This window comes from Dysidea avara, chromosome 8 (assembly GCF_963678975.1).
Source record: "Dysidea avara chromosome 8, odDysAvar1.4, whole genome shotgun sequence".
Taxonomy (NCBI): domain Eukaryota; kingdom Metazoa; phylum Porifera; class Demospongiae; order Dictyoceratida; family Dysideidae; genus Dysidea; species Dysidea avara.
The window spans coordinates 1,693,535-1,720,491 of NC_089279.1; the positions used below are offsets into that span (position 1 = coordinate 1,693,535).

The 26,957-nt window shown below is 37.2% G+C and overlaps 1 protein-coding gene across 1 annotated transcript in view; it reads right to left on the minus strand.

Annotated features, from left to right (window-relative positions):
* Window positions 1–13,912: 13,912 nt before the first annotated feature.
* The window catches only part of LOC136264223 (uncharacterized), a 35,180-nt gene continuing 22,135 nt past the window's right edge, over window positions 13,913–26,957 (minus strand). The window contains exons 11-19 of the mRNA XM_066058936.1: window positions 25,747–25,958; window positions 25,593–25,691; window positions 24,399–24,614; window positions 16,147–16,277; window positions 16,009–16,092; window positions 15,570–15,716; window positions 14,374–14,853; window positions 14,255–14,328; window positions 13,913–14,200 (exon numbers count right to left, since the gene is read on the minus strand). Of these exons, the coding sequence (XP_065915008.1) occupies window positions 13,968–14,200; window positions 14,255–14,328; window positions 14,374–14,853; window positions 15,570–15,716; window positions 16,009–16,092; window positions 16,147–16,277; window positions 24,399–24,614; window positions 25,593–25,691; window positions 25,747–25,958 (1,676 nt within the window). The 3' untranslated portion in view covers window positions 13,913–13,967. The remainder of the gene's footprint in view (window positions 14,201–14,254; window positions 14,329–14,373; window positions 14,854–15,569; window positions 15,717–16,008; window positions 16,093–16,146; window positions 16,278–24,398; window positions 24,615–25,592; window positions 25,692–25,746; window positions 25,959–26,957) is intronic.

The following is a 26,957-nucleotide window of genomic DNA, read 5'->3' on the forward strand; positions in this document are numbered from 1 at the left end:
GCAAGTAATGAGGGGGGGTAAGGGTACACACTCAATAGCATATAGGAGATTGGGGCTGTTTTTGGTTAATACTTTCATAAATGTCTAAATCTGATCACTATAGTTAGTGAATGATGTTTTTGACAGCTAGTTGAACAATACTGACACACAGAATTTTTCACTTTTACAAATGCTATTAAAATCCTTGTTAATATAGTACACTTTTACATGATTGTAATGATGTTACTTGTAAACGCAAACTTTAAATGAATTCATCACAGTCTTGATGCAGGAACTCACATTGATGCTCTTTTCTTAGATTTTGCAAAAGCTTTTGACCACAGAAAGCAAACTTTCACACTATGGAGTTAATGGTAAACTATTACTTTGGTCAAAAGATTATTTGACAAATTGAGTTTTACTGGAAGGTAATTAAACCAGCAATTCACATCCTGTTCTTTCTGGAGTTACAAGGCTCTGTACTAGCATCTTTACTATTTCTCATCTCCACATGCCTCCAAAATGATCTTTCTCACTTTGGAAAATTGAGCAAACACGTGGCAAATGGAATTTAACCCTACTAAATGTATACACCTAGCTATAACAAGGAAACAGAACTGCACAAAACATTGTTACCAAATTTATGATCAAGGAAGTCAGCAAAATAAATCAGCCAACTTCCTAGGAATTAGGGACCCACCTATTATGCTATGCTGTACTGCTTAAAAATTTACCTATTATGCTTAAAGTTATGCTCAATACTTACCTATTATGCTCAAATTATACCCATTGGCAATTATTTATGCCTCACTTCTCATGCTCTGCTAATAATTTCCAGTTAATGGATAAAGCTGTAGCACAAACTTACTTTTCAAAATGCATATCACAGAAAAAATCGATAGAACAGTCAGCTATGTGATTGTTCTATTAGAGTTACTGACTGTTCTATTAGAATAATATCGATCTTTCTGTGATACCTATTTTTATAAGCAAGAATTCATACTATACACAAATATTCTATTATGCTAGCATTATACTCAATGCTTTCAGGCACCCATTATGCTCATAATTATTCCAGTATAATCGGCGGGTCCCTACTAGGAATTATAATTATTGATGAACATCTAACATGGAAAGAACACATCAATGTAATTGTTGTAAACCATTAAAGCAAAAGCATTTTTACAGCAAAACTTTTAGGTGCCCTAGATCAATTAAATCCGACTGTCAAATATCTCTTGTTAGGCCTATACTGGAATACGCCATGGTCACCATATTTATGGTATCAGATTAAAAAGTGCAATGGTGTTCAGCTCGCTTTGTTATAAATGATTTTCCCTATTACAGCAGTATAACTAACATGTAAGAACAACTTAAGTGCATGGCCATCACTTAAACAAGAAAAACTTTTTATATGTGAACGCATCAAATAAAAATCAGGAATTATTCACACCCAAATTTTTTTCTCTTTATTTAACAATATCACTACACAAGGCATTAGCTACATAGTATTAAGTTTTGATGCAATTTTAATGTAATAATTTATGGCATCATGTAAAATTTTGACTGTGTACATATTTTTATTGAAATTCTTTATCAAAATACAAATGGCAACAACTTTCATATGCTATGGTGCATAGACTTGAAATAACGTTCAACAGATTCGCTACATCATTTACAGCAAGATGCCATTTAGTTTTTGTTGATAGGACCAACCATTCCAAAGATATGAATACGTTAAAACAATACATGAAAGTTGAGGTAATGAAGGATAAATTAACTTCAAGAACTTGTTCTCGGGATTTCTAAAATGTGTTTTATTCCTGAAATTTACTTGATGCGTTCACATATATAAGCTAACTATGTTCTACAAAATAATATTTCCTATAACACCTCATTCACTGACTACCTGTGGACACAATCAGCATTTTGCAACTCCTTTCTCTAGAACTGAAGCCTGTCTGAACTAATTGCAACTATCAAATTATGGAACGAATTACCCCAATCAACAGTTGAAGTGGACAATCCTGACCAATTTAAAGATGATTTATTTGCTCACCTCTTCCCCACAGATTATAATTGATTGTATAATTATCTTGTGTTTACATATGCTTGAGCCATTTGCAGTATTGTGTTCCACTTCACAGATCTTTAATGTAAAACTATACACTATACACACACTGGAAGAGTAGCCAGGACTTATACCACAACAAAGAACTATGCAACAATTATACATGCATTGCTATACCTCTACTCAGATAAGCATATGTGGGGATGTATTTTGAAAACCAACGGTAAACATAGTATACATAGGTAAACAAGGGTATTGAGGTGAACAAAGGTATAAATGGGAAAACAATGGTATACATGGGTGAATAAGGGTATACATGGGGTAAACTGAGGTATACATGGGTAAAAATGGGTATACGCGGGTATACTTGAGGTATACATGGGGTGAACATGGGAATATATGGGTATACATGAGGTAAATATAGGTATACATAATGTATATGGGTAAACATTGGGTAAGCTATATAAGGTATACGTGTGTATACAAGGAGTATACATTGGGTAAGCTATAAGGTATACGTGTGTATACAAGAAGTATACATTGGGTAAACTAAGTGTATACATGCATGGGTACGAATGGGGTAAAATGTAATTTATTGCATCACAATAACATGCTGCAGATGTAGGAATAAGAACTTGCACATAATTTTTGTGACCTAAGTGCACGCTATGACCTAAGTGCACTATGATCTAAGGCTGTGCAGTAATGTTGAAATGGTTGTGTAATTGACAAACTGGTTTAACAGGTTTGTGGTCACGTGACACACCATGTTCTCAAAAGGTGAATGGCCCAGTTAAAGAAAAGTTCCCACCCACCCACTATTTGGATATAAATTTAGATATATGTGCACATGCATGGCTGCTTGTACACTGTATGTATAAGGTATAATATGCAATTTGTTATTGCACAACTTTTGTTACTTATTATTATATAATTATACATATATATATTTATGATTCTCCACACAAACTATCTTATTAATGCCAGTAAATACAATAGACCAATAGCTATCTTTGTTTATTCTAGAACTGTTGGGAGAACCTTCCTTCCCCTCCAATATCTCAGACTCCCATCTCCCCTAAATTGTAACAACTGCACTGTAATTTATTTGGTTAAGCTTGCTTTACTCAACTGCCAAAAATGCTATCTAAAGCAGTTAAATTTTCCTAGGTTAAAAATTTCATACAGTAACACTACTTTAAAATGCTCTCAGATTTAGTTTCAGGTGGTCTAATTCTAAAAATTTCTAGAGTACATATAGCTATACAACTATCAAAAAGTCCCAAACATAGTGACAGCTATTGAAAATCCAAGAACCCGACTTTATATTACCCAGTTTCTTAGATTAAGTAGTTTTTTATGTAGCACACAAAATTCAATCTTAGAAAGCACCATTTTAAAAATTTCTAAGCATTAACAACTAGCAGAAATATCCTCAAATTCAGCTAATCTTAAAAGTCTTGATTTTAAAATATTCCTTGTTTTGAGAATAGCCCGACAATGCCATAACATTAGATCTCAGATATAACTAGCTTAAAGTTTAAAATTTTCTCTAAGATACATAGAGGGCAGATTTGTTATATTGCTAGCAGCTATGCCTTTAATTGCCAATACTGTAACAATGTCTCACACAGCAGATAGTTATATTCAACAGATATTCAACTATATACCATAATACACTTTTTTCATTGTTCGAAGCTATGTATGCAAAAATTATGCAAAAATTTCTTACATGAATATTTTGCAAAAAGACTAATAGAGCAATCACTCACTTAAATATGAAAAAATTGTAAAATAAAGTGAATTATGATAGTCAATAGAACTGTGTAACAATACTCTGGCATGCAGCAGTTACAAGTTCTACCAAAACCATTATCTGGCCTCACCCCACCCAATCACAAGAAAATCAATATTGTAGCTACGTAACACAGCCTTGACTAACTTTTTTAGTCTAGCAACTATTAACTGTATATGATAGCAAACTTGGACAAGTGTAGAATTATAGTTCTCACATAGACATTCACCTGATCACCACACACCCCTAAAAATCCTGATTCCCTCAAAAAGAAAATAAACACTGGTGCATGTATATATGCCGAGCTTGTTAACAACTACCTGTGGTATTTCTTCAAGCAGGTATTATATTACTGTTTTACTACCTGCGCACTGGAACAGTATTAAAATTTCCTGAACAGAAAGTGTGGCAGTACAGGGCAGACCTTCCTATAGGCTTCCCTGAAAAATGCCTTGTTTTTCAGAAACTCTTAGGAAATTCTATAGGAAATTCTACCCTGTACTGCAACATTTTCTGTTCAGGAAGTGTTAATATTCTTCCACTAATACATATGGTTGTTCTATAGTCAAATTCCTTGTGCAATACACAATAAACTTAATGAATGTAATTCTGAAGAGATTATAGGAATACAATTTGATTCACACAGACAGTCACACAAATGCATGCCCCATTATTCCCACACATGCACACATGTGCATGTATGCATGCATGCACGCACACACGTACACGCACACACACACACACATACACACACACACACACACACTCTACACACACACACACACTTGTTTGAAAATAAAATGATTAAAATGTAAGTAATTACAGGACACTGCTCTCATCAAATCCCATCAGTCCTCAATGTCATCCATTACTTCCATAAATGATTCTCGATAGTGAATATCATCTTGGGATTGTGACTTGTTGCTATATGGACGAAAAATTATACAATTATACCCACAAAGTATTGTACTTCATGTGTGTAGTAACACATGCATGGACCAGCATCTTATACTACTGTGTCATTTTGTGCTAGACAGTCCGGTTGTATACAATCACTGGACTGGACTGATGGACTGGACTAGTGGACTGGACTCAGGTTTTTTTTCTTTTTAGCACATATTTGGGTGACTGGTTGTAGCTAATGCTACAATGAATGTAAAATATGCAGCTGGACTTGTATACTTGGCGCACTGCCTGTTCATCTAAGGATTGTGTACAATTTGTGTGACAACTTAGTCGAGCAGGTATTGTTTGCTAATCAATCATTGAATTTAGCATGTTAGCTACATTACTACATTTAAGTGAAAGTATATACTATTAATTAAAAGTATATTACATTGAGTTAAATTCAACTATTTCACAATCGAACTCTTAATTAACCTTCATTGCATGACTACTATTTTTCTTATCTTGGAGTATACATTGTACACATGTTTGCGTGCGTGCGTGCGTGTGTGTAGTGTGTGTGTGTGTGTGTGTGTGTGTGTGTGTGTGTGTGTGTGTGTGTGTGTGTGTGTGTGTGTGTGTGTGTGTGTGTGTGTGTGTGTGTGTGTGTGTAGTGTGTGTGTGTGTGTAGTGTGTGTGTGTGTGTGTGTGTGTGTGTGTGTGTAGTGTGTGTGTGTGTGTGTGTGTAGTGTGTGTGTGTGTGTGTGTGTAGTGTGTGTGTGTGTGTGTGTGTGTGTGTGTGTAGTGTGTGTGTGTGTGTGTGTGTGTGTGTGTGTGTGCAGAGTGGTCAAACTACAGTCATGAGACTACATTCAATGTGTAATAGACTAACAGTTTCAACCAATTTACTGCAAAGGCTAGCTTGAACCCAAGCTTGCTATTGCTGATTAATTTTGTTTGTTAAGTACAAAAATGATGCCACAGCATAATGACATTTCTTAAAATAACAGCCAATTAGTTGTAACCATACCCGGCTAAATAGTAGTGATCAGTATGCAATAAGACTTATTATAAGGTTTGTTATCAACCTATTGGTAACAGCTACTACATCATATTCATACATGAACTTAGTATGTACTTGATTATGTTCTTACATGTCAGCTATGATAACATTTCTGATCATGCCACGGTCACTCATGGGCATATAATCATTACTAACAGAACAACTGGTATCATAGTTTGGTCTACGTCTTTTACGCATTGTCATCTTCTTGATACTGTGTTTATGTATATATAGTTCCATGACAGGAAAAGCTATTAAAGGAAGTAATATTAAAATGAAAGTAATTGACGGTAACAAATCTTGAGCAACACTGTCAATGAGTGGAGTCATTGAAACCAAGATTATTAGTTGCAAGACAAAACCATTAAAAATATTCAAAATGTTACTTTGGTATGGTTTCATTATTAGCTGAATCAAGGCCAGTATTGTACTTGCAGAAACAAGTAAGAACTGGGAAGTGACGTAGTTTGAAGTGAGACTAATAGCCACTACTGTCACATTCATGTTCCAAATTTCCTGCAATTCATTTACAGCATTAACTTTCCATAGTAACTTAATTTCAGTAATGAGATCATCAAACTGAAAATATTTTGCTTCATGAAGAAGATCCAATACCTGACTTTGGAAAAGATCAAACTACTTCTTCTCCATCACACAAACATTCTGAAGCAAGCTCCATCTGAATCAATGAATAAACTACCATCACTACACTTCATGGTTTCTAAATCATGTCTGCCACTAAACATTACTCCCAACATTGGCTCAGGATACTTGGTCAGTGTGAAATGTGAGGTTGAGTAACGTGTGCCACCAACATCTAGCACAATTCTTCATTATGTACATATCTTGGCATTTTCTTCTACCCATTTCCTGTTTGTCGCCTTCCACCTCTGAAAACAATTGTTTGATCAATTTAGCTGCTGTACCCAAGTTACTGTCTGAAGACATTTTTTACTCAAAGAGCATAATAATTTCCTTGAAAATCCTGCAACTTCTTCTCCTACTTAAGCAAATTATAGGCTAAAATCAACATAACATTAATTTTAGTTAAAATATATTGTGCCATTAATGGCATGTTATACATGTCAGTTGGGATGGTTAAGTGTAAACCATACATGGTGAAGTTTTCTGACATTGTTAGGGCAGCATTTCAGGATGCATGCAGGGAAGATTTCTACAATTTTGTAGTTGTAATGGTGAACTGACAAAATGTAGATACATATAGGTGTTACAGTACATGTACATACATTGATTTTCATGTGCAGTGATAGAGGTGATCAGACTACTTTGCTACTATAAGATTATATGTACTAAAGGCTGAATGTTACTGCAAACCCTTTTCCATAATGGTTTGGCTCATTTTTTTTACTACAAAAAATTGTCCTCTTTCACGGGGAGATGTCTAAAAGTTAAAGTGTTGATGTTTTCTATTGGGTCCTTTTTGGAGAGTCATTTAAAATGTTTCACTACAATTCAAGATGCAGTAGTACACCTTCATAACTTATATAAAACTGGAACCAACTATAGCATTGAAAGTTGACTACCTATAACCAGGGGAGGAGCCAGAATTTTTCAAGGAGGTCTCCAACGGTAACACTACATCACAGTTATCAGCAGCAGGGTCTGGTGGTACAACCCCCAGTTGTTAATTGAGAGACCTTAAACATCTTAATGGTCCAAAACTCAACAGGTTGATGAATCAATGTGATAGTTAATTACATTATTAGTATAAGCCCCTGGGACATAGCTACATAGCTAGTGGGCCTGTGAGATTGCATAATTATCCCTATTGTGAAACGTTACCACTTTATGTATCCTTTTCGCTTCTACACTGTATAAAACTATTGCATTTGAAAATACATACATGTACCAGTAAGTGCAATTAAAGTTCTTTATGATCCCATGCATGGCCAATTAAATGTCTAAATTTCCAAAGGAGATGCTCCACAGTATAATCAGTGTATGAATCACAAATCAGTTCCCAACCATATATTGAAAAAATATAATTTTTGAAAATAGTTGGATTCAGTGATGTTGGCCGTAGTTTGTATTTAATAGTGTTACTGTCATTAACTATTTAAGTAAATATTTTATTATTTATTTATTTAGTTATGATTACTGGACAGTCAGCTCAGCTAGTGTGCCCAGGAAAAAAAAGAATTACAAAATTAGGTATAACATGTAATGTGGTGCTAATTGTTAGTGAGGAGTGCTTGTATATTAGCTGTAAATTCATCATAGTTCATCATCTCTACACAGGTAACTCATTCCATTCTTTGACTGTTCTTGAGTAATATGATTGCTGACATGATGTTGTTGATGGTGTGGGCAGAATAAAATGCAAGGGATGATACTATCTTGTTTGTCTCTCTACAGGTTGATAATACGAAGGAATTGATAAGGATGTTTCTTGGTGAAGAAGTTTGTGGAGCACTTGTGGTCTGGATATCTTCATCTTCAGTCTTGTCTGTAGGGTTGGCCAAGATAGTTGATTGAACATTAGTTTCACAGAGCTAGTTCTATTATAATCACTAATAACCCATCTGGTTGCTTGAAGCTGGGAAAAGGGGTCCCAAAGAGCCAATGCAACCTCCATTTAAGGTCTTACCATGGTAAGATGTGCTTGTGCCTTCACTTCTCTTAAACAGTCGCTTAGGTTACATTTTAAAAAATTAAGATGCTTTCTTAGCTATGTTTGATATATGTGAAGACCATGATAATGTCTTATTTAGCATGACTCCAAGGTAAAGATGCTGATCAGTTTCTTTTAGGATAGAGTTATTAACTGTATAGTGATGACTATTGGTGTTAGAGATCTGCTACATCAAGTTAATGTACATTTTTGTGACATTGAGTCTAAGCATTTTACAGCTTCCTTAGATTGCATTCCATAGACAGTAAAAATGGGGACAAGGAGACCATGGTCCCCAATTTTATTGGCTAGTAAGATTAAGGCACTCTATCACTAAATATCGCTCTGCTTACTTTCTTCATAATGATACGGTGAAAGTAGTACAAAAATACTATTTCAGAGCTTTCACAAAAATCTGAAAATCCGTTTCTGTGTTATGCTTCAAAGAATTAACTGATAACTTTAATTACCATCACAGTTGGTTCCTTCACTGTTTGGCCTTCTGTATAACTGCTGCACTCCCAGAGATCTTGAAATTAAAGTTTAAACTATATAGATGCATAAGCCAGCTGCTGAATATGTAAGTGCATTAATTGGATTTTTGAATCATAACTTGTGGACTTGCTCAAAAGCATTGAAAGAATCAAGCTACAAGTACAGTACTAGAATTTGCTTCATCTATTTGGGATCCCTATACCCTCAAATTCAAATTAACAAATTGAAATGATTCAATGTGGAGCAGCTTGCTTTGTATTGAACCAATATTGGAGAAGAAATGTTAGGGACAATATTAAGTCATTAATCACATAAGTGGCCAACCTTACAAATTTGAAGAGAGAGAGCACTTGTCTATAATCTTACTTTACAAAATAATTTGCAAATTCCAACTAATTATCTCCAAACTCCATCACACCAGATCATGAAATGACTTGAAGTTCCTCCATTATCAGCCAGCCATAGACTGTTTTAAGTATACTCCTTTTCTCCACAAACCAGGGGCGGTGGAGCAGGGCAAAGAGTGAGGGCGCCAGGCAGCCGCAGGTTGAAGACCAAAAAAAAAAAGGTCACAGCCTACTGACAATGGCTGCTCTCCACCAATTATATCTCCTTATTTATAACTACACATACGTAGCTAAGTAACTTGCTATACTGCTTCTCTGAATACTATGACTGTTCTATTAGAGTGTCCAGATCCTGACTGTTCTATTAGAGTATCTCGATCTTTTCTTGCAAACAGTGTTAAGCTACAGTACGTAGCACGAATCAAAGCAGTTCCAAGTTTCAATTTACATTGACTGAACGTCGCCGTTTTCATACAGCTATTCAGATTTTTAAATCTTTACATCGAATTTCTCCTCCTTATTTACATGATATATTTCAGTTTTCGAAGGATGTTACTGGTCATCTTAGTCGTATAAATGTTAATCGTTTATTTGTTCCTAGAGTGTTTATCAACTATGGCAAGCGAACTTTTTTCTATCGAGGAACTGTTTTATGGAACAACCTTAAGTCCACTGTTACTGGGGCTGCCACTTTGTCGTCATTATCTTAATTCTTAATTCCGGTTGATTAATTCGGGGTCCCATTAATTCCTGTGTAATTTTGTCTATGTATCCTTAGTTGTGTATGTATGTTTTTTTGTTTTTTTTGTATATTATTAGTTATTGTATGTGTCTATTGTATGTTTGTTCAGGGCTCCACTGAAAATCAGTTTTACTGAGTGGACTCCCTGCTTAAAAATCGTAAGTTACACTATTACAATTACACAAGTAAAAGTTTATCTACCGGGAAAATTGATACTGGTACTGTACGGCCTTCATTTCTCAGTCACATACACGCTGCTTTTAGCATTAGCCATTTTGCTCATGTGGGTGCGGAAAGACAAAGATATACATACATACAAACAAATACACGTTTTTTGTAAAACAATTAAAAGTGGGGGGGGGAGGGGGGGGCACTCCCCCCCCCCGTCTCCACCGCCTATGCCACAAACCATTCCTGATTGGAACCAATCCTGCAATTGCATTCAAATGTTATTCATGCTGTCAATTATGCAGCTTCAAAACTTTACTGAACAAATATTATAATTTTAATTGTACATGAGAGATTTATAGAGTATGGCATCAGTAAACTCTGACAACTCACTAGTCCATTAATGTAGGAAATGCTGTATCATCCATCGAGCTATACGTTACAATTTTCAAAGGAACCATTTGATCCAAAAGAGCAGTAACTGAAAGTATCACCAGATCACAACTGATGAAGGACACCGGATGATCAAATCTAATGAATTTGAAGGATAATATCCGTCATATTATTGTAACATTTTTGCATTGAATGCAAACTAGAGTTAAAGGAATTATTAAAAGTCTAAAATGGAATCAGGTCAGGACCAATGGAAATAGCTACTACTGCCACATTCGGGTTCCAAATTAACTGCAATTCATTTACAACATTAACTTTCTGTAGTAATACTTTAATTTCAGTAATGAGAAGACTGCTAAATTGAAAATATTTTGCTTTACAAAGAAGATTCAGTACTTGGCTTGGGAAAATACCAGACTATTCAAGCAAATAATTTGAAACAAGCTCCATCTCTTTATGAAGAAACTATCATCACTAGTCTACACTTCATGGTTTCTAAATCATGTCTACCACTAAACACCACTCCCAACATTGACTCAGGATAGTTGGTCAGTGTGGAATGTGAGGTTGAGTAATGTGTGCCACAAACATCTAGCACAATGCTTCATTTGCTAAATTTAAATTTATGTTTCTTAGCATTTTCTCCTTCCCATTTCCTTTTCTTCCTCTATTAGTTTCTTGTCCCTTTCCACCTCTTCAAACAATTGTTTAATCAATTTAGCTGCTGTGACCAAGTTACTGTCTGAGGACATTTTTTACTCAGTAGCTTTACTCACAAATCACAAATATAATAATTAGCATAAATAATGCTTTAAACCTTCTGAAACCTCTTTTTCTATATACATAAATGAATTATAGACTAAAAACATAACATTTAATTAAAAATATGCGACCGGGTCTGAAAAATAGGGCATGTGGACACATAAATATTGCTTTTTTCAAAGTTTTGTTGCCCATAACTTTTTGTGCCATTATATGGAAATTTTCTGCAATGACTAAGAACTTATACCAGTTACAGAATGCAAACATTCTATTCTAGTACTGAGATACATAGCATTATGTCCTGTCAGTGTGGTTTGTGCCCGCATGCCCTGTTTTTGTAGGCCTAGCTAGTCATTATTGTGAAATTAATGGTATGTTACACACAAGTTGGGATGATTAAGAGTAAAAACATACACGGCAAAGTTTGCTGACATCTTACTTGCAGTATTTCAGACTGCATGCAGGGAAGATTTCTATGGTTGCAACATAGCTACATAGGTGTACATATACAGACATTGATTTTCATGTGAGGTGATAGGGATGATCAAGCTGCTTTGCTACTATACTAAATGCCAAAAAAAGGCTGAATGTTACAGTGAGCAATTCTTCAGTAATAGATAATGAATTTTTGGCTCATTTTTACTACAATAAAACGATTGTCCTCCCACTGAGGTATAAAGTATCAAGACACATCTTGGGACCAAAATGTTCTCATAAAATTGTTGATGTTTTCTATTGGGTCCTTGTCATTTGACAAAAATTGATAATAATACTAACATTAATGATTCTTTGTTCCTGTCAATCACCATAATCAAGAGTCCAAGTGTGTACTTTGATTGTGGGTTTTGGTAAATTTTTATTTATTAAGTACACCCGTTGGTATGCTAAAACAGCCCTAATTGTACAACACACCCTTTTGGTGTGCTTATACCCCTAAAGGTGTAGGTGTATGCCACTATACTAGGGTGTAACTGAACACCACAGTTTTAACAGTGTAGTTGAAGACCATTGATTCCAGCTACATATATATATATAAATCATAAGCATGTACTGTATCGATTGAATTACACCAAACCATTATAAAAGACTCTCCAAATAATTATTGTTAAGGGTTGCACAGAAGGCTTGGCCTGCAAATGTGCTCCCCACAATAACAGAACATGTATAAGAGATACAAGGACAATACATTATACATTATAGCTAATACAAAAGCAATACAAGTCAACAGAAAAAGCTACAAAACAACAATTAAAAAAGAAAATTAATCATCTGAGGGCAGCACAGAATGGATTTATATTGGTTATCTGTAAGATAGGTGCAGATAAGTTGTTCCAAAGAAAAGATGAATCACCTGCAACAGAGTCTCTACCTAGGCCTATAAATATTTTCCTTTAGTGTTGCTCATAATATCAATGGAGCAGATTCAAGTATAGGTCAGTCACTATCTAGATTGAAGATGATCTCTGTTACTAATTTAAAATTTATATGTATATATAGTTACTGAACTTGTTTTAAGCCTACAAGTCTACAACTATGACCCACAGAGAGAGACTGATCCAAGGGGGTGGACAGGGTGGCTAACCACCCACTTGCTGGGTCATGGAACTACAAAGACACACACTGCATTACTGAAATAATAAAATACTGCAAACTAGAAACCCTTTGCACAATGAAGCAATAAATTAGATACCTGTCATGCATGACCATGCAGTTACATATGTAGCTACTTAGTTACAGTGGATACTTGTGTGTTTATGCTACTGAGCTAGCACAAGTAATTAATTTATGTGGATCTAATTCATCAATTAGCCATCTATATAGTACTGTACAGACAGGGTTTTATCATACAGTACGATAGTACTGTATAGTAGGGACATCGAAGTTGTGGGGGCTATCCGTGATATAATATAACCCAAAAACCTGCTGCAATTTTTCCTTTCAACCACATGACAGTATTGGTTGGGTAAAACCAAGCCCAAAAGTGTCTTCAGATCAACCCAAATCGTTTCCGTCAAGTTGCTACAGAATTTTATTTTAAATTAGCCAGTGGAATTTTCTACTGCCTGCCTGCCTGCCTGCCTGCCTGCCTGCCTGCCTGACGCCTTCAGTTAAGCATAGCGGAAAACTGGCTACTGTGCCACCCCCCACCCCTTTGTGAGTACTCGTGATACTACTTCGCTCGTCCAACTGCTCAGATTTTCTCTTATTTGGCGGGAAACTCTACAAGCAGCTACAAGTACTGGAAGTGGCCTGAAAGGTAACAGATTGATGCATCTTTTGTGTAAATTTCATACGTGTGCTTGTTTAATATCCTTGGAGATTTATGCTGGCTTCAATTCTTTAAAACCGTTTATCCCGAAACTTCTAATGTGCGATTTGGATCGTTTTTCCAAAATCCAGTCACATTTGTATAAGTGGATTATTCTGTGTGTATTCAACTAGCTGTCAAAAACATCATTCACTAACTATAGTCATTAGATTTAGACATTTATGAAACTAAAATCCACACCCTACAACCTCCTACGTATATGCTACTGAGTGTGTATACCCCACCCCCCTTATTACTTGCTTGTTCTTGAATCAATTGACCTTCTATAATCATATTAATTTCTAAAATACAATACTATAACATTATTCATGGTGGTGACAATCTAACACTACCAATCCCTCCATAACCATCATTAAAAAAGGCATAAACTCCACTATGATCTTCTCCATTCTCTGATGGAACATCAAGAAACTTGCTACAGAAACTACGAGGACCATCTCCAAGACAAGGAATCACTCCAAGTAGTTTCCCCTCCCTTGACAACCAGTAGACATCTTCACGTTGTCTATCATGGAACACTGAACTGGCCACAAGGTATCCTACCAACAACACCTAGCAACATAACACACCTACCACACAGTTGGCCTGCTAACCAATATCCCCAATGTGATGGAACTCTGTTACCAGTCCTGGTAGCTCAATGTCCATACTGACTGTCACCATCAGCCTGTACAACATGTGACTAACATGCGACTAACATGTGATCACTGACCCAGCTGTGATCTTCATTATTATCAGCCTGTTATTGATTGCCATAGCAACAAAACAACAATTACTGACATCTGATTGGTCATCCTTCACTGTATCCTGACCAGCTGGTGTGTTTGTCACTTCTCCACTAAGTGTGTCCGGAAAGTGTTGTGGTTGTTCAGTGACACTAGTGACCTTCTTGGACACCCAGTTAATGCCAAACACTTTTAAAATAGTTACACTACAGTAAGCAATGTCAAACTCAGGCCTGATAATACCACTGGGATCTACTCTACTCCCAGAACTGTTACTACTTGATGGTAGCTCACAAGACATTGGTGTTAGTGAGATGGGGTCAAGTAGATAGACTCCTGATGTAGTATGAGCTAGTAGACAGCCAGGGAGGGAGAAAAGTTGTGGTTGTGTACCAAGCATTATAATGGACTCCTCAGGTGACTTGTCCATAGTTGATAGTATCCAGCTTTTTACAATTGATTCATTGCTATAGTGAAAGACATTGTCATGGTTACAACACTAGCTACTTAATATAGTAAAACTGACCAAAGCAACCACAAGCACTGGCTATCCTAATGGAACAGAATATGGAATAGAATTCCAAATCAATGTTTTGATATAAAAGCAGCTTTACTATTAGTATGGTGTAAGCATTTCATCCAACAACAAATATATGCTCTATAATATCACCTTGATTTACAGTAGACCTTCACACATTTATAGGTACTCTCGTTTATCCAAAAAATGACTGGTTCTATTAGAGTATTTTGAGTACAGGTGAGAGTATTTCATTAATTTTTGTATATAAATGTACATTTGCATTTTACTTTAACCATTGATGGAGGTTGCCGGGGTTTGGATAACCTACACCTTCTTGAATGTATATGGAAAATAAAACACAAGGGAGTGTCAAGAGACTAATACATGAGGTAAAGCCAAGTGCTGTACACTGCAGAATAGTGCTGTGTCACAGAGGCAAGCTTCAGTGGTGCTTTAAGGGATATATTGCACTTTCTAACTGTAACATTTGAAATACTAATCTTGAGTACTCAATATTTGGAATTAGAATCAGTAAGTGTTCAGCTGTAGAACAAACTGGTAAGATTACTTTGGCTATTTTTAGCAATTCACAATGTCACACACACACACATACTCATGCATGCACGCACGAACTCACACAAGCACACACTACACACAATTTACCCATTTTCCATTTGATGACATTTATACAACCTATCACCAGCTGTGACATGCCAGCATCTCTCGATGTCTCTTACATTGTTGATCCTTCCTGCTTCAATGTGATTTATTGAGTAGATCAGTTTACCACACTCATTGTACACCATATGTCTGACATGGTACATACATGGTTTTATGTAATAGCACATCTTGATGTGATTAAGTAGCATAAATAACATACAAAACAAGGGCAGTGACTAAGTGAACAGTGGGATGCTACTGGACTGAAGCCATTTGGTTGGCTTAGAAGGTTACAGCTGAAAACTACGCAATTGGCAGAGCCTGTGTGAAGTGTTTGCTGGGACCCTGAAAAACTAGAAGGTTTAAAATGCTATTATTGTACCAGGAACCATGTCTACTAACAACATGACACAATTGTGACCACAGTCAGCAGTCAGCTTACTTCACATTTTGCGTATTGTAAATTCTCCTATTCTGATATTTCCATGGTGGGCATTCCTTTAATACACTGCAGCAGTAAAAGTTCCTGTTGTCATGACAACCAACATAAACAAATGACATGCTACAACCAATGGATCACCTGATGTGAGGTAGATAGTTGTTGTGGTAACATGATGCCATTTCAAAGTCAGGTAATGAAATATTGAACCCATCTACTGAATAATGTACCACAGGATTCAAAAACTCATCCAAGTTGGAACAAGGGATAATCTGCAAAGTATAGTAAGTAAGTACACTGTAACACCCAGCCCTAATCATAAGTATGTAGTTTTCAACTAGAAGCCTGGTGAAGCCGAGGTGTTGACAACTTGATATTCTGATAGTGCAGATGGGGGGTTCAATGGTGGATCCAGGATGGGGCATTTGGGGCAAATGCCCCCCCTTCAAGAAATTGCATACAAGATCGAGATACTCTAATAGAGCAGTCGATTACTCTAATAAAGCAGTCACAATGTTCATGAGGCAGTGTAGCTTACCTATGAAGCTATAAATAGGATTTTATTTTACATAACAGACGTGATATAGTTGGTAAGGATAACTAGCTATTATTGTCGTGACCTTTTTTTTTTTTTTTTTTTTGGTCTTCAACTGTTTATCAGAAAGGTACCCCCCTCTTTCCAAACTCTGGATCCGCCCCTGGGGTTAAATGATCTCAATTGTCACAAAGGCTAGAACACTGTTCGTGTAAGTTTTGTAATTAAGGTTTCAAATTGTGTGTATATACATATGTGACTGAATCTGCGAAAACCCAACACAATCGTGCATTTTTCAAATTCCTGTTATTAAATATTTGTAATGATGTAATCATAGAAGATTGTGGAACTTTCAAGACTGTAATATATGACATCATTAAATTGTAGTATAAAAGAACTGTTTTAAACATAATGCTTTCTCTCTAGTCACTGTATGTGCTGTACAATACTCGCTTGTTTGATCTTGAATAAAGTTGATTAAGATATAACCTGTTACAAGTGGCGTAGTTGGCAGGATTGCGAGTAGCAGTTGGCATCATGTCCAAGGACTCGAAAGTTGAGAGAAGGCCAGTTATTGTTCCAGAGTACTTCTCCAGTGAGGGGTCGTATGAAGACTGGATCGACCAGTTCGAGAGCATAGCAGAGATTAATCACTGGAACGACGAGCAGAAGCTGATGTGGCTGAAAGTCCACCTTACTGGGAGAGTCTTGATGGCATACAAGAAGTTCCCTACTACTGCTCGTGGTTCATACAAAAATGCGATAAAGGCTATGCAGGAGCGATTTGAGCCAGAGAGTCGTAGGGACCTGTACTTGGCTGAATTCCAGACTCGACGGAAGGGGAAGACTGAGACCTGGCCAGAGTTTGGAGAGGACTTTAGGGTGCTAGTGGATAAGCATATCCGACCTTGGATGACGTCGCTTGACAGCAACTGGTGTTGTGGAGATATTTATCCCAGTTAGAGAATGATCAGGTGACGTTTAGTGTTAGACAGAGAAAACCGACGACAATAGAGGCTGCCATTGGTGCTACACTTGAGTGCGAATCTTACTTGGTAAGAACCCATAGTGATTCAGTTGTTGCTCCAGTATAGATAGAATCCAAGCAGGAGGGTGTTCTTGTGAAGATGATGACATGGTTAATGGCCCGGATGGACAGGTTGGAGGAAAATTCGAAGCAAACATGATTCTGTGGTGAGAACGTCCTCAGATCAGGGGAAGTCAAGAGTAGTGGTATGTTACCGTTGTGGTCAGGAAGAACACCTCGCATGTGGTTGTGCTCAGGCTAAGAAACCCTCCAATCAGGGCAACGAGAATCCCTTGGGGAGGCTGCCCTGAACCCAAGGAAAACCAGAGGGGCATTAGAGTCATTAAGTATTGCTGTGTCAATTGTTAACCCAAACTTTTCTTTTTCAGTGACGGCTACAATTAATGATCAGGCTGTTGTGTTCCTGGTGGATACAGGCTCGGCAGTTATCATACTATGCAAGGACACCTGGGAGAGGTGTAAGAAGCCAGAGCAGCAATTGGTGCCATGGTGCCAGAGTAGATTGGTTGGGGCTGAAGGAAGTCAGTTGCAGGTATTTGGATCTGCCAAATTGTATTAAGTGTTGAAGGTGAGAAATTTGAATTGTTCGTGGTAGTTATTGACCCCTTAACACCAGAAACCATCCTGGGATTAGACATGCTTGCTACATGTACAGTTGACCTATCCCACAAGAGATTAATTACTGGTGCTGGTCATGTAATTGAGTTGGAGTGTCAAAGGCAAAACATCAAAGATACTGTTTGTGTGAATGATGGTCAACATGATTCCTGTGCTGCATTGCCAAGTTTTAAGACGGCAGACACTCTTGTTGCAACGGATACAGTAGAGAAATTTGGTGTACTTTTGCCAATGACTGGTCATGTATTATCAGTTAAGGTTACTGAGAATGATAGAGTCCCTAGTTTCAGTGAGCTGGAAATAGTGGTGCAGGTGAAGGGCTATACTAATGACACCAACAGCTGTTACTTGTTGGAAAGTAATTTGCAGAATTCTGGCAAGAGCAGTGGTCACTATGGGAGAGTTTGTTCCAGTGTGTCTTTTAAGTGCCACGAAGGTCTTTCCGGACTGCTCCTGGGTGTTTATACTCGATACAGATGTCAGTAACCAAGGGATAGGTGCAGTACTTTCACAAACACAGGATGATGGCTTGGAACATGTAGTGTCTTATGCAAGTCGGGCTTTGAGTAAGGCTAGAGAAGGTACAGTGTCACTCGTAAAGAGCTGTTGGCAGTAGTAACCTTTTTGCGCCACTTTTGGCCTTACTTGTTGGGGAGGCGGTTCAAGTTGAGAACAGATCATAGTTCTTTGCTTTGGTTGAGAAATTTTAAGGAACCAGAGGGCCAAGTAGCCCGCTGGTTGGAACAATTAGAAGAGTATGATTTCAAAACTATACACCGACAGGGTAAATTCCACAGTAATGCTGATGCGTTGTCTCGCCTTCCACAGACTGCTGGTGAGTGTGATATATCTAGTAATTCTGTTATGTCAGCTGTAGCCACTACAGCATTTATGCCTGTATATTCCTTTCAGAATATACGGTCCAAGCAGTTGCAAGATGATCTTGTGGGACCCTTTCTAAGATGTAAGGAGAGGAATGACCAACCACCATCTACAAATAGTGGACCTAAGTGGCGTAAGATGATTCAATTGTATGATAAATTACGTGTTAATAATGGAGTTTTGTATCGCCAGGTTAACAATAGTTTAGAGCATTCAAGCAACATATTTCAGCTTGTTGTTCCTGAATCACAGTAATGTATGGGATTCATGAAGGGATTGGTGGGGGACATTTTGGAGTAGAGAAATCTGTTGCCAAGTTGAAGGAGCGGTTTTACTGGCCAGGACATTACAGTGATGTCAAGAATTGGTGTGCCAATTGTAGCAGTTGCCTGGCCAGGAAGTCCACTCCACCACATCACCAAGCACCGTTGCAGCTGGTTAGAGTAACACATCCTCTGGAAATAGTAGCTGTCGATATTGTGGGGCCATTCCCTGTCATTGTGAATGGGAACTGTTATATTCTAGTGGCAGAAGACTATTTCACCAAATGGTTGGAGGCCTGGGTAATACCAAATCAAGAAGCCAAGACTGTTGTGCAGAAGCTTTTGGAAGAGATGTTTCTCCGTTTCTCACTGCCAGACAAATTACATTCAGATCAGGGGAGGCAGTTTGAAGGCAAATTGATCGAAGAACTATGCAATTTGTTACAGGTGGAGAAATTGCACACTACCCCGTATCATCTACAAGGGGATGGGTTAGTGGAGAGAGCAATTCGAACAATTTTAGATATGTTGGCAACAGCGGTGAAAAATCACAGGGATTGGGAATCCCATTTGAGAGCGACATGCATGGCGTATAACACGAGTATCCAGTCAACCACTGGGCAGTCTCCTTTTTTCCTCATGTTTGGAAGGAGAGCCAGAATACCAGTGGATCTTTTGTGTGGAACTGGAGAGACTGGAGAATGTGTGAATGTTAATAGTTATGTGTCTAAGCAAAGCGAGATTTTGCAGAAAGCTTACTGCCAGGTTTAAAACAGAATGAGATGACAACAAGATAGACAGAAGGAGGTGTATGATAGAAGGAGACATGGAGAGCCCTTTGAGGAGGGTGACCGTGTGATGCTGTACAGTCCTGTTGTTCCCCGTGGTCGTAGTAAGAAACTTCACTGTCCCTGGAGTGGACTGTTCAAAGTTTTGAAAAAATTGTCTGAGGTGACTTACAGAATTTGCCATTGTCAGGGTGGTAGGAAAAGAATGGTAGTCCACTTTAATAGGTTGAAGTTGTGTCCTGCTAATTTGCGAATCCAGTTGCAATCCTCACAGGACAATACACATTATCAAGTTGATGATGTTGCCAGTCACCCAGAAAGACGTGGGAGTGCTGGGACACGACTTAAAGTGCTGGGGCAGGAATGTGGAGAGGGGGCTTCTATTCTAGACACAGATGAAGAGATACCAGCTAAAGAGACGCCAGCTGAAGAGACAACAACTGCAGAGACACCAACTGAAGGGACATTGGATGCTGCAGAGCAATTCGTTACTGATCAGGAATTATCTAATGAAGAAACCCTTACTGCTGAGCAGGAATTGATTACCCAAGAATCCTCAACAAGGAGGTACCCTAGTTGAGAGCACCGACCGCCTTGTCGATACATTAATTATATTCCACTATAGTATGCTAATTTCAAAAGGAGGGGATGGTGTAATGATGTAATCATAGAAGATTCTGGACTGTAATATATGACGTCATTAAATTGTAGTATAAAAGAACTGTTTTAAACATAATGCTTTCTCTCTAGTCACTGCATGCACTGTACAATACTCGCTTGTTTGATCTTGAATAAAGTTGGTTAAGATATAACTGACCTGTTACATATTTATAATCTACTTAGCCAAGTGTATCCTCTGGCAAAGTTTCAGCCTCATATGCCAATAGCATTAGGAGTTACAGTCCTACAAAGTAGCAACAACAGAAAAATTGATTTGTACAGCAAGTATAGGGAAAATAAATTACAGGCGCCTACAAAAACGGTTGTAACTTACCAACGAATTGAGGTACGGAGCTACAAGTTTCACCATCGTGTTCGCCATGAACAGGGGAATCAATTACTAGGTAGGTTTTTCCTTTATTCACCCTTCTTCACTGCATACAGAGGCAGAGTTCATGAAGAAAAATCGATTGTGTATGATCGCTTCGATGTGACGTAAACAAATGCTTATAACTTCCGTATCCTTGAGTCTACTGCAACGAAACAAAGCTTTTCCAACTCTTCTTGAGCAGGTGAATAAGATGATATCCAGGGTTTTATTGTTAGTCTCTTCCTTCACTAAGAAAGAGGCGTTCAAAAAATTTACAGAATTTTTTCAATAATACGCAAGTATTTCACCCATTGTATTCAATGCTTTATACTGTAAATTTAGGCTTGCGCAATTGTGTCAAGTTTTCGCAGATCCAGTCACATATGCTTTGCATTGATGTCTTTTAACTTAATGTATAATATCACTGTTTTTGTGTGGATTTCACTCCTTTTTGTACTTTATAAGGCCCCAAAACCAGCCTATGGCTGACTTTGAGGTTTGTTTTTACTCACATTTCTTCTTTTCTATGTAGATGCAATGATGATTATTGAAGACAGACTTATAAATGTATTTCATTGCATGATTTAATTCAATATTTGATAATATTTATTGTAATACTCTAATAGAGTGTACATTTTTTGAGGACTTCTAATAGAACATACATAGAATGTTCTAGAACAATCTAGTACTTCTGTTGGTAGATCTATGAAATTACAAACGTTTGATTATAAGCAGATTTCAACTAGAAAATTCGTTTATAAAGCAGAAATTAAGTGAGGTGATCAGCTAAGATAGCAGTGGTTCAGTGGTTAAGGATACAGGTGTTAGGTATGGAGGTCCCTGGTTCAAAATCTGGTAAGCTTTTTTTTCCAACATTTTTTCCACACCTTTTTTACCCCATGGTGACTGCTCCATTAGAGTATCTTGATCTGCGATTTTACACTTGCTTAGTTTTTGCTTTATAACTTTGTCTCTGTAACTCTATTGCTATTCAAACTATCAAAAGGCACTGCTACGATGATCAGCCTATATACACACCAATTTTCAAGTTTTTCTATACTTGGTTTACCCTGTAGCCATGACAGAAGTTTGATCTTTTTTTGTGTGAATAAATGCTCATAACTCCTTGAATATTACTCAGATTCACAACATACTTGGTACGTGAATCCACCGTTACACGTTCTTCATTTGTGCCAAAGATTGAGGCAATCGAGTTACACGTTTGCATTTTATAGCAAGTTTTTCAAAGTGTGCAAAAAGAAATCAAAGCCCCCATATGGCATAACAAGAAAAAAACGAAGAAATTAAAACGAAATTTTGAACGCCCATATCTTGCAAATGGCTGTTGCGAATTTAATCAAATTTGCTGTGTGGCGTACCCTACCTGGGGGACAGCTATAATGCAAAAATGGTGTGCTTTGGAGAAGGAACCATGGAGCTACTCACGCATGAAAAAGTTGTTTTCTTTCTTCCTGTAAATATACTCATGGTGTGGTCGCCGGCTTTCTTGGCCACACAACACACTACTGTGTGTTTTGATTACACAAGTTAAAGAATTTTACAAGGTATATGTAGTAGCAGTTTGCTTATGGCTTTGATGCCCAACCAATTCAAAGATATAATTCGCTTTGACTCGTTATGTTGAGCAACAAGCAGCAGTTCATTCTGGGATTCAGTATTAGTTTCTTAGCCAGGTTGGTTGTAGTCGCAAAAGTACGATGAGTTGATAGTTAAAAACTAGTTTTCGTAATGAATGATCACTAAAATTAATGATCATTTGGGAGATGCATGAATGCGTACTTCTCAGGGTCAGATCCAGATGCTTTAAAAGGGGGGTTCCGCTCTGAAACCTAGTAATTGCAACTTCAGTCTAGCAGTAATGTTTCATATTAAACAATTTCTCTCCAGCAATGCTAAATCTTACCATTTAGGCCTTTAAAAAGTGACTGAAGTCTTTAGAAGTAACTGCAATACCATAAACGATAATTATTTTTAGAGACACCTATTTCTATTGCATATGAAGATGCTTGGGGTAACAGTTTCAAGTGATTTTGCACTAAAGAAAGATAAAATGAGCGTTTTTGTCAATAATAGTGTCTGCATTGAGTACATAATTGACTGATAAACTGATGTTGGTATACTGAAATAGAGACAGACTTGGCAGCAGCTCATAAAGTAATATTAAGGCTCTTCCAAAAGGGGGTTCTATGAAACCCTTTCTTGAACACCCTCCCCTTCCCCCGGGATCCGCCCCTGCTCCTACACATGTCACTTATGTTGTGTGTGTTTGTATTCATAAATGATAAGTAAATTATTAGTATACAGGGCTCCACTGAAAATCAGTGTTTTTGCTGAGTAGACTCCTGTTAAAGTATTACAATTACAATCCACACAAAAACAGCCAAGCTATATAAAAGGGTGCAGCCTTCAAAAAATCTGGCTGAAAAAAGTTGGGAAATCAAAGGTGGTGGCCATGAAATGGCTGCAAAATGTTAATTTTTAATAATGGCTTTATGCATTAATAAAATTTATTATCATCAACATCATTGCAGCCATTTCATGGCCGCCACTTTTGATTCCACAACTTTTTTTCACCCAGGCTTTTTGAAAGTCACACCTTTTTGTATAGTTTGGCTGTTTTGTGTGTATTTCACTTCTCTTTGTAGTTTACATATCATAGTATAACCAAAGTCAACCATAAACTGGCGTTGAGGTTTGTTTTTACACAAATCATTGTTCTAATCTACGATGCAATGAAGATGATGTACTCTACCAATACAGAAAAATATTTACTGATCTGATACTAAAGCCAATTTATACTTTATACTGAGCAGTCAACCCTAAAGCCAAAATGGCCTGTCAGCCTGAATGATATCTAATAGTGAAAAATCAAGATCATATATAGCCTTAGCTGTTATTGAGTTATACTTATACTTGACTGAAAGCATCAGTTAGTACGTCAACCACTGGAAAATTTATCACAAGTATTTAAGTTGCACTGAAGGCTTCTGTAATTGCATTTAATTCTTCAAAACCTTATGAGATTTAACAGTAAAACATTAACTATTATGTGTTACATCACAAAGTACTATGGCTAAGTAACTGGATTATATTATGGACTCTAGCTGACCACACATGCATCAGAGTCACATACAGGGGGAACCCCCCTCCTATTACAAACATCTGGACCCATCACTATTATTAATCTAAATATTAGCACAGTACTTACCACAAACACATCATCACAATAGTTTTCTTGATTGTACACTTGGAATGTTAGTAGCAATGTGTGGTCACCAATGACACAATGGTTTGTCATATGCAGGTAGAAGTCAACTGAATAACTGTTCCTCTGTCTGTGCTCACGAGTCTCCTTGACAGATTTGTGTGTTGTAGTCACCTTTGACTTGGTCACTTTATCAAATGAGTCTTTAGCATTTATACCCTAAGATTAACACAAAAATCGTTACAACAACTTTGCATACTGATAGTTTACTTCAGATTACAGAACAAATTTAGTAATGTTGGTATTAAGTACTTGTAGCATGATCAAAGTATTTGTTGTATGGCTATTTTGAGAAGCTTGTTTGTGTAGGTAGCTACAATAAGGGTCAGTGACCTTGAAGAGAGCAGTTGTTGCAGAGTTTTCAGTGCAACAAAGACAAGTAAAATCATCCTCATTAACAACTGTACCCATAGGCGGATTTAGGACGCATTGTCAGGGGGAGCCAAGGGGGAGCTTTAGTGTACAACAGTGTTTATTCCACTAAGAGGAATTCTAGTACACAATATATTCAGTTGCATTATCTTGCATAACTTTAATCAGTATAGCTGGATGAATGATAGACCTACACTGTAGTTAGAGAAAATTTTAAAAGTTAGACCTCCTAAGTTTGAATTTGGGAGCATTTTTGATAGCATTTAGCTAACAAAGTGTATGCTTGCAATGCATATAAAGATTAGTTAGCCTATCTGAGATAAAACCTAAAGTGTGCTAAATCAAAATAAATAAAGTGTAGCTGGTATTGTTATTATGACATTAGAATGTGACTGTTCTATTAGAGTAGTGACTACTCTATTAGAGTATCTCGATCTTGCACAAAATTTCAAACTTATTTGCCTCATTTCTTTACAATGTATAACTGTAAAGTACATTTGTAACTGTTGTCTTCTATTTGTCTATTGCCTTTCTATACTTCTGAATACAGTATGAATGCATGATTCCAGTTTCTGGTATCAATATAGTACTGTGAATCCAAGTGGGGCAGGAGAAAGGCCAGGGGGGAACAGCACCCCTTGGCCCCCCTCAGATCCGCCTATGACTGTACCAAGCACATGTTTACTTCTGATACTTACAAATAAGATTCACACTAACTTCTAAACTAATTTAAACCTTACAAACACTTACAAACTGAAAACTTACACTCAGACTGATGACTAATCCTTTATCAAGGATAGTCTCCAGCCTCTTGATCTCATGCTCACAGGGACCTTGATCAGTGTGCAGTAAACTCATCAAATTCTGTCAAATGAAAACAGACAATTGTACTCAACCAACTAAATTTTAATTCACTCACATCTTTAGTAGCTTTGCGGATCAGCTTACGAAGGTCTAGTTTAGCATGGCTACCATCTGTACCATACCAGTGTAGTATTGTGTGGTAACAACTGGACTTAAACATTTGCTGGCAGACATATAATGAATGATCATGAGTTTGACCAACCACCAACTCCACACTACACCACTCTGTGTCCAGTAGTTTCAGTGGTTGTGGGGGTGCATAGCAAGCTACAAGATAATACAGTGATTCACAGGTGGTATGTGCAATTTTTTAAAACTTACAAAAGCAATTTATTGCTATGCCTACAGGGTTTGTATACTAAGTAATCAAGTTACTGCTTGAAGGAGGTCTGTACACGGAGTAACCATTGTAGTGCAAACTTTATGAAAGAACTCAGGATAGCAGCATGGAGTTTTAATTAAAAACCAACAAGTGCGTGATCTAGTAGGGTGAATAAAAAATGATTTTCTGTCATGCCTACCAGACAAACCACTTAAGGAAATGAGTTTAAAACTGGTACGTAGATGGATTATTCAATCTATTTGGTGCTTCTCAGACGGATTAAAACTTGTAATGCAAAACCAACTATGTTCAAAAAAAGTTTCTGTTGCGTTTGCCCAGCATTTTAAAAGCACAACACAAACACTCTACTTAGAGGAACATTCATTGGTAGGGTACAATTTAGGAACTGGACCAGACCAGTGGACTAGTACATTGGGAGCGTTGCACAGGTCCAGTCCATGTTTTATATTCTTAGAATATATAATTTACGGACCAGTCCACTGATAAGCTGAGTTGTACACCTAATTTACAGACCAGTCCACTGATAAGCTGAGTTGTACACCTAATTTACAGACCAGTCCACTGATAAGCTGGGTTGCACACCTCCACGTGCACTTGTATGTGTAGGAATCAGCGGCAGTGGAGCAAAAAAAAAAAACAGCCATGAGGCGTACTACATTATGCAGTGCGAAGTCAAGTCATTTATATAACAGTGCTTCAACTCCTACAGTTAAACCTAAGAGTGGTGAAGTGTTTCTTTCTGTGCAATAGATGATAACAAGAGACGTAAGTAATGCTTTGATATATTTTTAAAATGATTTGCAAAACTGGTCATATCTCTTCTGTGCAGTGCTTTAGGATAAATGGAGAGACTTTATCAAGACCGCTAGCTTTGTTAGAATCTAGTGAAGAAAGTAAATGTTGTATACCAGACACTGTAAACA